We start from the raw sequence: 13,514 nt of genomic DNA, 5'->3' as shown, positions 1-13,514 counted from the left end.
CGTTCTACTAGTTCCGGGGAACCTAGCTTTTCCCGTCATGCTGTGCCCGCACTGCCTTGTGGGAATATAGGATTGGCCCAGGACCTCGCTGGGAGCCGCGGTACATTGTGGGAAGGTTGACAGATGGCGGGGGCTGTAAGGCTGACTGTATTAGGGGTGGCGAGGGGCTGGCGGCAGTTCGAGGGCCCCTGGACCCGTAGTCTGGGTTCTCGCAGCTTGGCCCTTGCGGCCGCACCCTCGAGCAGCGCGTCTCCATGGCGCTTGCTGGGCGCGTTGTGCCTGCAGCGGCCACCGCTGGTCTCGAAGCTGCTGACCCCATTGCAGGAAGAGATGGAGGCTCTGCTACAGCAGGTGGGATTGAGGTGCGGGTCGTCGCTTCTGGGTGCAGTTGGGGAAGTAGTAGAGGCACGCTGACTTGCGTTTGATCCCGATTCCTCCACCGATTAGTTTGTGTGACTTTGGGCAATTTACTTCACTTCTCTGAGCTTCAGTATACTTACCTGCAAAATGGTGCCTACCTTACTGGTTTGGTGTGGTACGTAGTACGCGTTCAATAAAAGGTACTTCGTTTTCATTGAGCTTTTCTGTTGTTATCGTCGGCAACTCTTTGGAGATGCTCTCCTTTTTCAGTCAGCATACTGGGTATGCGATGGTGAACAAGACGGATTCAGCCCTTATCATAGGTAGTTGACAGTTTAGAGAGGAGAAAGTCTTTGTTATGTGATGAGCGTAAGGAAAAGGCAACGGGCACATCCGTAAGATGTCTGTGATAAAGTCTTTTGTGTGAGGGTCAAGTGAAGAGACATGGGCAAAAGCGGTGTAGTGGCTATGAGGATCTTAAATCCCCATAGTGATTAAAGGATATTATGTTCCCCCAGAACCTGAGACGTTTTTGTCTTGGCTACTGAGAGATAAAAACTTCACTTCTGTCCTTTTTACTTGGCTTATTAATTTACTCTGCAAGCATTTTATTAATCGCCTTATAGATAATCATTTAGGACCCACTTTGTACAGACACTGCTAAGTGCTAGGGATGCAGTGGTGAATGAGACAGACATAGCTGTGCTTCTCAGAGCACTTCACTTTGGTGGAGGGGGCATCAGTCAATAACCAAATAACCACATGATGATGGAATTGAAGTCTTTGGTAAGTGTTGTAAAGGAAAACACAGGGTACTGTAATAGTGTTTAACAGGGACATTAATTTGATTTTAATGGGAGGTGTCATAGAATATCTTTCTTAAGAAAGTGATATTTTTAAAAAAAGTGATATTTAAATTGAGATTTGAAGGATGAGTAGGGATCTCCCAGGAGAGCATGAGGGAAAACATTCTAGGGAGAAGGAATGGCATCTGTAAACTCCCTGAAGCAGGAACGTTCATGGTGAGTGAGATTCTAATCAAAGACTGGCCTGACTGGAGGGAGGTAAGTGGGCAGGCAATGCCTGTCCTAGTCCTCTGTTCTTTGTGGCAGTCTTGATCTCCAAACACATTCTAATGTTTTAGTAAATATAACTCAAGCCCAAAGTGCAGCTGATCTTTTTTTCTCTGTTTTCTCTGTGGTGTTTTGGTTGTATGTCTGTTGGGTGGTAAACTTCTGAGTCTGTCAAGTGCACTGTCAAGTCTGTCAAGTAGCTCTGTTTTATTTTTATTTTTTGTCCTTTTAATTTTCCCAGTTTGGGGTAGATTTTTGCTCTTTTAATTTTCCCAGATCGAGATAGAGAGAAGCCTGTATTCAGACCATGAGCTTCGTGCTTTGGATGAAGCCCAGAAACTGGCAAAGAAGAAAAGCGACCTTTATGGTGAAGAAGAAGATGAGCAGAATATATTGCTGTTGCAGGATTTGGAAGACATGTGGGAGCAGAAATTCCTACAGTTCAAACCTGGAGCTCGAATAACAGGTTTGTGGTCTTTTCAGGCCAGTTAGAGGTAGAAAAGGGGGGTATTCTGGTTCCCAGACAAAGGATTCTTGCTTAACCCCTGCTTGTGTTTTAAGTAACAAATAATTTCAAATGATAGAACTTCTTTCACGTGGGAGAAAAAGAAATTCTTTTCCCTGTTCCTCACATCCACCCTAATATAATTTTTTCAAGGTCTGTTATTTTTGAGTGGGCTGTAAGGGTATTGGGATAGCCTTATCTGTTTCAGGTAAGCCTCAGGAATGTTATCTGGGTTTAACTCCTAGTTTGGGACTAAGAGTGGGGTAAATTAAGTGTTCCCCACTAGTTTCCTGTATTTTATCTGAAATCCCTCCCAAAGCAGGGCATTGAGTTCTTTTATTCTTATTTCACGATGAAGACTGAAGAACAGAGAAAGTAGGGGCTGGTTAAGTCAGTAACAGTGTCAAGACCGATGAAATAGTAGTGTCCGGGTATTGCTTCTTTTCCAGAGGCTCAAAGTACTTTGTGTTTGGCTCTTCAAAGGAGTTCAGCTTTTGGTTTCTTCTTGTTAAATTTTAGTTTCCTCAGGATTGTGAGACTGTGTCCTGAGAGAGGTCAGAGTTAGAGAGACGGGTCAGGCTTCTAATTTGATTATAAGTTCTTTGAGGGCAGAGGTTGTGGCTCTACCTTAAAGGAGGACTCTAAAACTCTAATCTTCTTGGTTCTGGCAGAACACAGTCCTCTTGTCTCCTGTGACCCCCTCTTTTCTTCACAGAAGCCGATGTAAAGAATGACCGAACCTCATTGCACCGGAAGCTAGACAGGAACCTCATTCTGTTGGTCAGAGAGAAGCTTGGAGACCAGGACGTTTGGATGCTGCCCCAGGCAGAGTGGCAGCCCGGGGAGACCCTCCGCCGAACAGCTGAACGAACCCTGGCCACGCTCTCAGGTGAGTTCTCTGCCTCCCTCTAAACCCCACAAGACACACTTCAGACTCAGCCTGAGGATTTGCAGGCTGGCTGTGGGCCTGGCTTTAAGGGTAGGAGGTTGGAAGGTTAATGGAAACTTTGATATTTATAAAATTTCAGCTAGGAAAAAATCTTAGATCAAGTGAGAGTTTTTGTGCCACTGAGATTTTTTTTTTCTTAAATATTTATTTATTTTGGCTGCGCCGGGTCTCAGTTGTGGCACGCGGGATCTTTAGTTGTGGCATGAGGGCTTCTTAGTTGCGGCATGCAGACTTCTTAGTTGCAGCACGCATGTGGGACCTAGCTCCCTGGCCAGGGATCAAACCCAGGCCCCCTGCCTTGGGAGCAGGGAGTCTTACCCATTGGACCACCAGCGAAGTCCTGGCACTGAGATTTTTAAATTTTATTTTATTTCTTTTAAACTATTTTCTTTTCTTTTTTTAAAAATAACATATTGGTTTTATTGATGGCAGAAGAAAAAATTCTTTCACTTGTAAAAGGTAGTTGCTTTATCTGGCTCCATATTTTTTCCCATTCTTTGTGTGGGTTGATTTTTTTTTTTTCCCCTAAAATCTGTTTTTCATTCTCCAAATAATAATATCCACAGTGGCTGCATTTTATTCTAAAGGGAAAGTAGGAGGTCTAGTCACTGGCTTGTTTCTAAACAAAGACTCTTGTCGTACTCGTTCTGAGCCCGGGGAGGTTGGTAAAGCTGCTGGGTTGGCTGAGTGGATCGTCTTGGCTGGCCATCATCTCCTCTATGAGGCTCAAGAGTTTGGCTGTAGATACTGTCTTCCTCCCATCTCCCTATTTGAATGGGCCTGATGTTGTTTAGTAGCGGCTTCTTCATAGTTCCTGTACTCAATGAATTAACAACTGCTGTCATACCTGAAGGATGGAGAGTTTCCGCTTCTAATCACTAAAACTTGTCTTCCCAACAGAGTGCAAAACATTTACCTTCTGGTTTCTACAGTTTCGCATTCTCCATAGGAGTAGGTGATTCTAGGACTTTTTTTTTGTTTAATTGGCCCAGATCTTCTTTGGGGCCTAGTATTGTAAAATATTTTGTCATTATAGGGTGTAGCTATGAGGGGTCCTGTTGGCTTAATAGATCCTACTCGCCTTCCCTTCAGGCATTTCTGTCTCTCCACTCAACACCAGTGATACTATGCGTTCCAGTGGGATTCTGGTAATCAATACTTACATTAAAAGGTGCTTCAGTTCTTATGACACTGAAAGCTTCATTATTTATTTTTCATGGTTTCTTGTCATAAAAATGATCAGGATTAGCTGTTTGGTTTTCTCTCTTTTTAAAAAAAATTAATTAATTAATTTTTTGGCTATGTTGGGTCTTCGTTGCTGTGTGTGGGCTTTCTCTAGTTGCGGTGAGCGGGGGCTACTCTTCGTTGTGGTGTGCGGGCTTCTCATTGTGGTGGCTTCTCTTGTTGTGGAGCACGGGCTCTAGGCACGTGTGCTCAGTAGTTGTGGCATGCGGGCTCAGTAGTTGTGGCACACGGGCTTAGTTGCTCTGCGGCATGTGGAATCTTCCTGGACCAGGGCTTGAACCTGTGTGCCCTGCATTGGCAGGCGGATTCTTAACCACTATGCCACCAGGGAAGTCCCTGGTTTTCTCTTTTCCTACATTTTTGATTCTTATAATTTATGGATTCTTCGGGAAGTGGATTTTTTTTTTTGTGCCTCTGCGTAGTATGAATCTTTTGCTTTGTACAGTTACTCCCCCTCCCCCCCCCTTTTTTTTTTAAAGCAGCATTGTTGTGCTAAGAACTTAGAGGATATGGAATTTCTTTAGTTCTGTTGCATCTAGAATATGGTCTATCCACACTTGATTTTCTCCTCAGCTCATACTTCAGATCCTGAAGAAGTACTCAGTTTTGCAGAACCTGTTTCTAGGTAACCCACTGCCTTCTAAAATTGACTTTGAATTTTGGGTCTCTTTGAAAATGCGATTTTTCATTTCTTGGCCATCTGGTATCATCTTGAGGAAGATACCTTGGTTGGTTATCATCTTTTGCTCCATTTTGTTCAGTATTTGACAATCTGTGTTATCCCTGACAGACCTGTGATTTAGGTTCTACCCCAGAGCCCAGTGCAGAGGCAGCCAACTGAAAAACACCCCGACTTTCTATGAAAGAGGCTTGTTTGTTTAACATAAAGCATCGGTCTGGGGGAGCAGGCATCCAATTCAGCACACATCTGGGGGCCTGTGGAAATATCCTGTGGGGACAGAGGCTGGCAGATGCCGTCCCTGTGCTCTCCCTCACCCCCACAGAGATTTTAAATTTTATTACATTCAAAATTGATGTTCCTGCCAGTCTCTCAGCCTGCTTCTCTTTTTGTCCTTGCAGGCTTGCTTATTGGCATCACCACTTACCCATTCACCCAACTAGAACCCTCAGAGTTATCCTTGACCTCATTGCAATATCCATAAGTTCTTGAGTCCTATCTAGTCTGTTCTAAATAGTCCCCTCTTTATTCCTGCAGCTTTTCTGGGAGCCTTTTCACTTCTCACTAGTCCAGATTTTCTCAACCTTGGCATTATTGAAATTTGAGGAGGGATAATTCTTTGTGGGGGCTTCTGTGCTTTGTAGGCTGTTTAGCAACATCTCTGGCCTCTACCTGCTAGATGCCAGTAGCACTAACCCATCCACACTCCCACTAGTGTGACAACCAAAAATGTCTCTCGACACTGCCAGACATTACGTGGGGAGTGGAATTACAGTGGTTGAGAACCGCTACACTGGACTATTGAGGTAGATGCCAAGTGAGTTCCCCCTTGCTTTTGTGTTGTCCTCTTCAGTGCTGCCAGAATGAGCCTTCTAAAACACAAATCCCTTGTCACTTCTCTGCCTCAAATTCTTGAAAGATTCCCCATAAAAGCAGACTTTCAAGCAGGGCCTACAAATCCTTTTTGCTCTTGTCCTGAGCTCATCAGTATTCCATCTTGCCACTCATTAATGTATATTCCAAGTTCTAACCTAGCAAACCTTTTGCATCCCATGAATAATGTGATTTTTCATACGTCCCTGTTTTGGGACCTGCTGGTCCCTGACTGGAATGCTTTACTCCTCCCTAGTCTGACTGCTCAGTACATTCTACCTTCTGTGGTGGAACCTTCTGGGTAGAGAGAGCTACTCCTCCCTGTAGGCTCTCATAGCACTTGTGTGTGCCCTTACTCAGTTTATGCAGCAAACATTTACTCTCTGCCTACCATTTGCTGGACGCTCTCCAGGCAGTGGGGTCACAGTGATGAACAGAACACTACCCATGCTTCCTGGGAGCTTATGTCCTAGTGGAGAAGACGCTCTTCACGTATTCCATTGCCGTTTAATTGTTTATTAACACGTTGTCCCTCCCCAGCCAGAATTCTGACTCCCTTGAAAATATGGATACTGTCTATCCCTCTCAGTCATCCCAACTCTCAGCAAAGTATCTGGCACATAGTAGGTACTTGCTGAATGTTTATTGAGTAAATGATCTGGTTGTATAAGTGCACAGCCACTTTTCTGGCTCTGCCACCAGCGTAAGTACCTGCTAATGAAATGTCAGCAGCCAGTGTGCACCCCCTTGATCCTTTCCTGAGAGTGACCTGTGTGGCCTGCAGGAGAGGGAGCAAGACAGAATGGAATGGGAGGGGCTTTTGCTGCGTTCTCGGTTTCCTTAGCCATCACACAAGAGTTGGCAGCTGGGTTTCTTGCCAGGATCATTGGACTCAGATGCTTAGCTTCCCTTGGTCAGTCATTCATGTTCACGACTGGTGCTCAGCTCCACCTGCTGTGCACCACGTGGAAAGGGGCTCCCCTTGGCACCACGCTTTCCTCCTTTGAACATTCCCGTTGCCATAAATAAGTGTGAAAGGATATACTAGTATTTTATAGGTGCATATAAAATATGTTGATTTATTTCAAATTCATTAAAATCGTAAATAAAATAATTAAAATGGCAAAGAAAAGCTCAAGCAGTATAAAAGTATAAATATAAAACAGTCAAAGTCTATTCTTTTCCTCCCCTTTGGTGCACTTCCCGAGTAGTTCTGCAAGGTGGAATTCCTAGAGGTGGAATTAATGGTCAAGGATGGACACATTTACATTTTTGATAGGTGCCACCCAAGTGTCCTTCAGAATGTACACAGCATGTGACATTTTCAGGAGTTGGGTATAGGAGTGCCTGTTTGTCTAGACCTCACCAACATGTGAAATAGTCTCTCTTTAAAATTTTTGCCTGTCCAATCAGTAAAAAAAAAAATGATCTCTTTTGGATTAGCAGTTTCCTGATTGATAATTGATCATCTTTTCATATATTCATATGTTTCATATGGCTATTTGTATTTCTTCTTCTATGAACCGCCTGTTCAGATTCTTTGCTCATGTTTGTAATGAACTGTTTTTTTTTCTTTTTGATTTAATTACGTTTATCCATTTCCCCAGATTATAGAAAAGTAATATGTATTCATTGAATTAAGTGGAAAATACAGAAAAGTATAAAGAAACATGCCAGCATTATTCCACCACCCACAGATCCCCACTGCTGACATTTTGTATCATAGGTAATTTCACATAATATGTGAATTCCTCATCTAATGCTGATGCTGTTGTTATTGTTCGTAATATTGAGAAAAGCAGTTCATTGTATATGGTGAAAAACTATCAAACAGTGTCTGCTAAATGTAGTATAAGAAGTAATAAGTAATTTTCCCATCTTAGAGGCAATCACCATGAACACTTTGTGTATCCTTTTAGAAACTGCAAGCACATACATATTTTATCTGTTCCTTTTTTCCACACAGTGGGATATACATGGTTACATACCTTCCTTTCTCTTCTTATACACAGCTTTTAAGCATATCTCTATATCAGCAGGTGAAGACATATCTTTACACTTTCAACGCCAGTGTAATACTTCATACATGTATGTACTGCAGTTTGTTTAACCAGTGTATCGCTTTTACAAGCAAAGCTGCGGTGAACATCTGTGTACACTCCTCTGTGCTCACATGGGCAAATAACTATATCCAGGAGGATGAATTCTAGAAGCAGAGTTGCTAAATCAAAGGGTTTGTATAATTAAAATTGGTATCTCTTGCCAAATATAGCACTTGTACTAATTACACTCCCACAGTATGTTTGAGAGATCCCAGTTTTCCCTTATCCTTGACAAGCAGTGTACAGCTCAAAGTTTTTTTTTAAATTAAATTAATTTACTTATTTTTTTATTGGGGTATAGTTGTTTTACAGTGTTGTGTTAGTTTCTGCTGTACAGCGAATTGGAGTTCCCTGTGCTACACAGAAGATTCTCATTAGTTGTCTATTTTATACATATTAGTGTATATATATGTCAGTCCCAATCTCCCAATACATCCCACTCCTCCTTTCTCCCCTCGGTGTCCATACGTCTGTTCTCTACATCTGTGTCTCTATCTCTGCCTTGTAAACTGGTTCATCTGTACCATTTTTCTAGATTCCACATATATGTGTTAATATATGATATTTGTTTTTCTCTTTCTGGCTTATTTCACTCTGTATGACAGTCTCTAGGTCCATCCACGTCTCTACAAATGACCCAATTTCGTTACTTTTAATGGCTGAGTAATATTCCATTGTATATATGTACCACATCTTCTTTATCCATTCGCCTGTCAGTGGACATTTAGGTTGCTTCCATGACCTGGCTATTATAAATAGTGCTGCAGTGAACATTGGGGTGCATGTGTCTTTTGGTATTGTGGTTTTCTCTGGGTATATGCCCAGTAGTGGGATTGCTGGGTCATATGGTAATTCTGTTTTTAGTTTTTTAAGGAACCTCCATACTGTTTTCCGTAGTGGCTATATCAATTTACATTCCCACCAGCAGTGCAAGAGGCTTCCCTTTTCTCCACACCCTCTCCGGCATTTATTGTTTGTAGATTTTTTCATGATGGGCATTCTAACCTGTGTGAGGTGATACCTCATTGTAGTTTTGATTTGCATTTCTCTAATTATTAGTGATGTTGCAGCTCAAAGTTTTTGAACTTCGGTAATAATGATGTGTTTTACACATCAAATAGAAAATAAATTTGTATTTCTTGAATTATTAAGACTGAGCATCTTTTAATGAGTTTATAGTTCGTTGATAGCTATTTTCATGTGACCTTCTTGTTCATATGCATGGTTCATTTTTCTTTTAGAGTTGTTTTTTTCCTCATTGATTTCTAAGTACTACTTATACCTTAAGATATTCCTTTGTTGAATGTGTTGAAAATATTTTTCCTAGTTTGTCATTTTGTCTGTGACTTTTGTATGCTTCGTTTTTCCTTGCAGAAAGATTTTAATTTTTATGTAGATAAATGTTTTTTCTGTTTTGGATTTTTGAATTTTGTGTCTTGGTTAGGAATTCCCCTCTCAAAAATGATACAGAAAATATCCCACATTTTTTTTTTATGGTACTCTTATGGTTTCTTTTTTCTTTGTGAAAAATTTTTAAATACAGAAAAATTCAGAAAATATTAAACCTCTATGAAACCATCAATCCAGAATGAACAAACCATTCATGAAAATTTTAACTTACTGTTAAATCTTTGACCTATATGGTGTCAATTTTAATGTGAGGAGTGAGGTTGGGATCCAGCTTTATTTTTTCCTTTTAGCTAGCCCATTCTCCCAATGCCATTTAGTAATTAATCCATCATTTTCCCATCCTTTGAAATGCTGGGTTGGGGTTATTAACCCATTGTTGTAGATTGCAGATGTTGTCTGTCCATCTGTCTTTGCCTTTTACCTTTGGTTTTCACCCTGCAGCAGTCAAATTGGGTCCTTTTTCTACTTTCCACATGACATTGCGTTTAAAAGCCTGACAAGAGAGAGGCATGGGCATATATACACTACCAAACGTAAGGTAGATAGCTAGTGGGAAGCAGCCGCATAGCACAGGGAGATCAGCTTGGTGCTTCGTGACCGCCTGGAGGGGTGGGAGGGAGGGAGACGCAAGAGGGAAGAGATATGGGAACGTATGTATATATATAACTGATTCATTTTGTTGTAAAGCAGAAACTAACACACCATTGTAAAGCAATTATACTCCAATAAAGATGTTAAAAAAAAAAAAAAGCCTGACGAACTTTGCTTTACAGATACCAAGTGTCTTGGTCCTTTATCAACAGATGGTGACAGGGCTGAGTCTAGAAGCTCGGTGCTCTGACTCCCAGGTAGTGATATTTGGGCTGCATTGCTGACTTCAGTCTGAGAGCAGTAGCTTGGCACGAGGAATGGACTCAGTGAATCTGGAGCCTATGGGCCAGGAACCTTTGGATTGAGAGGAGACAAGTGTCTTCAGGAATGACCCTAGTTCTCACTCTCAGGGATTGCTTTTACCTCAGGCTGGAAGTGGCTCTCGCAGAGACCCCCAATGATTTCGGGCGCCATAGTAAACAGGTGGGTGTATCCTGATCTTCCGATTCTGTTCCCCCCTTCTCAGAGAACAACATGGAAGCCAAGTTCCTGGGAAATGCACCCTGTGGCCACTACAAGTTCAAGTTCCCCCAGGCAATGCGGAAAGAGAGCAGCCTTGGGGCCAAAATATTCTTCTTCAAAGCACTGCTGCTAACTGGAGACTTTCTCGAGGCTGGGAAGAAGGGCCATCATGTGTGGGTCAGTAAGGAGGAGCTGGGTGACTATTTGAAACCAAAATACCTGGCCCAGGTTAGGAGGTTTCTCTTGGACCTCTGATGGACAATGCCCAGACAGGTCTGCAATCGGGCCTCAGGACGTTGGGTTGCCTCTTCTCTGTAGGGAATATCAAGCAGCAAACTAAATTCTGAGAAATAAACAAGTTTATCATTGTGTGGGTCTCTGTTGATTTGTTCTTTGAGGACTACTGTCTTCTTTCTGTCAAGAGAGAACTGTCTTTTAGGGTGCCTTTCCCTTTTTTTCCCATGCTCATAATTGAGTAGGATTGTATTACTTTGTAGTGAATCATCTGGCTTCATGGACCCAGGAAGAAAGAATGGAAGGAAGTGAATCAGCCTTCTAAAAGCCTTGAGTTCTGTGAAAGCTTCTAGGCCCCTGAAAAAAAAAAACCTACTGCTATGTAGTTTCCATTTTCTGTTTTGTATTTCTCTCCCTTTCTACTTGATATGAGAATGTATCAATCTAGCCTAGGAAATGATTCCTTCCTTGTTTCCTTTGCTTTGCTTTGCTTTCCTTCCCTTCCCTTCCCTTCCCTTCCTCCCTCCTTCTCTCCCTTCCTATTTTCATTCATTCTTTTTTTTTAAAGCATTTTATATTTAAACAGAATATAATCACTTCTTACATGTTTTGAAACAGTCATGTGAAATAAGCAGGGTCAGCCTGTTATCTCCCATTTTAGAAAAGGTGAGTGGGTGTCGTGGCCAGGTGTGATTGGTTGAGAGTCTTACTGCAGGTCACTGATGGTGCAGGAGGAGACTGCTGATCTCTTGCCTCTGGGTCGGGGCTTTTGACCCTTCACCAGGTTGCTTGGGTCACCGCTGGGCCCGGTGCCTGGCACAATGGAGGGCACTCAGTGAGCATTTGCTAAAATGAGGGAAAGGGAGGGAGGGTCTCAGGCATGCTTCTTTCTGCCCAGAATAGTGGTTCCAGTAGCAAGACTGCAGTCCTGGATCCTATCAAACTTCCTGGTTTCCCCTCAGAACTTCTTCTGGGTTAAACAGTCTGGCCTCTAGCAAATTAATTGCACAAAAGAGGGAGTCCTTGGAACCTCTGATTTATAACCAGTTGGTCAGAAGCACAAGTGACCACTTGGACTTGTGGTTGACACCTAAGGGGGGAGAGGAGGAGTCTGGTAGGATGGAGCCCTTAACCTGTGGGAGCCAATGCTTTCTTCAGGTAGATAGTGTCAAAATTGAGTTGAATTGTAGGACATCTAGCTGGTGTCACAGAATTGCTTGGTGTGGAGTTGATACCAGAATCTTAATGGCCATTCATAAGATGGTCTGTTTTGTTGCAGGGTTGTTTCTTTAAAGGGAAATAGCATATATAAAATTGGTAAGTAGAGAAATGGTGTCAGGATAACTTGGAATTAGGTTCCTTCCTGTGAGGTTTTCCCCAGACTTTAATATTTTGAAGAGATCAGGGAAAGAAGGATAGAATACCTTAAGAAAAAAGCTGAAAATTGCGTAGAAGTGACTTTCTTTATTGCAAGTAGTGGCTAGTTTGGTAGCTTCAAGACTCACCACTAGCTTTTCCACTATGTTAGGCTGTCTGGGGAAACTGAGTGGAAAGGAAGACCACGGCCCACCCCCGCAATCCTGCTTTGTTTTACAAAACTGATGAAGAAGGCTCTGTCCTGGATCACATTTTTGATTTTGATGGAACTAGTCTCTGCTAGGACCTGCATCTCAAAGACCCTACATCTCAGGAAGAAAAGAACCCTAGGATTTCAGGCTGTAAGGGACCAGTGTACATGCCAGTGGAGGTTTAACTGTGTTAGCATCATATGGGGCTGGATTCTGTTTTGTTAGCACCCTGGCTGCAAAATTCTGGAGGTTTTGAGTGGTCTGCCCCAATCCCCTTTCTCCAGAAGCCCTGTTATTTGCGGAGTGTGATTTTGCAGAATGCACGTGTTTTTTGGCATTATAGTAGAAATGACCGCATATGCTGAGTGCCAACCTGAATTGTCCATTGGCTGCCAAGCATAACCAAAAAACGATTTCTAGTGTGTCCTTGGAGGAAGGATTGCCATGGAACAAAGTAAAAGGTGATGATCTCTGTATTTTAAGGGATGTCCTTAAAGAAAACAGTGAGAGGAGGAAGGAATATTGTGTGTGATGTGGGTGTTAGGAGTTGCAATTTGAGGTGTGTTTGTGTGCTCTAAGAAGAGAAATGCTGCTGCTGCTGCTGCGTGTGTGTGTGTGTATATGTGTGTGTGTGTGTAACCTGAAAAACAGACCTTCTCACTAGAAGTCTCCTCCAGAAGTTTAGCCCTCACCTGGTCATTTTCTTCCCCAATGATTTCCAGTCACAAGTTTTTCCCCTTTGCGGGGACTATGGAGAAAATATCACTTTTATAAACTTGTTTTCCTGATAACAGATCCTCAAGAGTCACCTCCTGCTAGGCCATTTCTGCACCTTGAACATGTCTCTACACATAGCACTTGATAGGACAATGGTCTGGCTCCCACACCTAACTGAACTTCCAAATCCTAGGGCAGGGCCTGCCTCATAGCCATACACAGACATATTCAAGTGAATCAGCTTCTTTCCCTGTAAGCGCTGAACTTGGAAATCAGAAAACCTGGGTTTGAATTTGTTTTATGACCTTAGGCAAATTACACCTACTGTCACTATTTACAACAGTGGAATGACCCCTGAGTGCCAGGTACTGGGGCTGGAGCCTGTACCTACAATGTACATTTCTATTTAAAACAGCAGGGCAAACATTGTTATTCCTGTTTTATAGATGAGAAAATAAACTCAAAGAGGTTAGTTAACTTGCTTAGGGTTACTCTCTAGTAATTTGAACCCAGATCTGTGTATAAAACTAGCCCTTAACCTTTCTTAATTTTTGTCATCTGTAAGATGAAGATGAAACTGTTTCTCAGGTAATGTGATAATTTATGTAAGAGTACTTAGCACCATGCATGGCTTATTATAAACACTCAGTAAATGTTTCCCTCCTTCTGACATATTTAGGCTGCTA

The 13,514-nt window shown here is 42.3% G+C and overlaps 1 protein-coding gene across 2 annotated transcripts; it reads left to right on the top strand.

Annotated features, from left to right (window-relative positions):
* Nucleotides 1-92: 92 nt before the first annotated feature.
* Nucleotides 93-10,678, top strand: MRPL46 (mitochondrial ribosomal protein L46). Of its 2 annotated transcripts, none has more exons than XM_024732936.1 (4): nucleotides 93-351; nucleotides 1,710-1,899; nucleotides 2,654-2,827; nucleotides 10,314-10,678. In XM_024732936.1, the coding sequence occupies exons 1-4, from the start codon at nucleotides 124-126 to the stop codon at nucleotides 10,562-10,564; spliced, it is 843 nt and encodes a 280-aa protein (XP_024588704.1). In that variant the 5' UTR covers nucleotides 93-123; the 3' UTR covers nucleotides 10,565-10,678. The 2 variants fall into 2 exon arrangements, with proteins under 2 accessions (XP_024588704.1, XP_024588705.1); XM_024732937.1 differs by having other exon boundaries at nucleotides 115-362.
* Nucleotides 10,679-13,514: the final 2,836 nt, after the last annotated feature.

Source organism: Neophocaena asiaeorientalis, unplaced genomic scaffold (assembly GCF_003031525.2).
Source record: "Neophocaena asiaeorientalis asiaeorientalis breed wild unplaced genomic scaffold, Neophocaena_asiaeorientalis_V1.1 scaffold442, whole genome shotgun sequence".
NCBI classification, from domain to species: domain Eukaryota; kingdom Metazoa; phylum Chordata; class Mammalia; order Artiodactyla; family Phocoenidae; genus Neophocaena; species Neophocaena asiaeorientalis.
The sequence above is the reverse complement of the archived record's forward strand: the minus strand, read 5'-3'. Positions and strand labels throughout refer to the sequence as shown.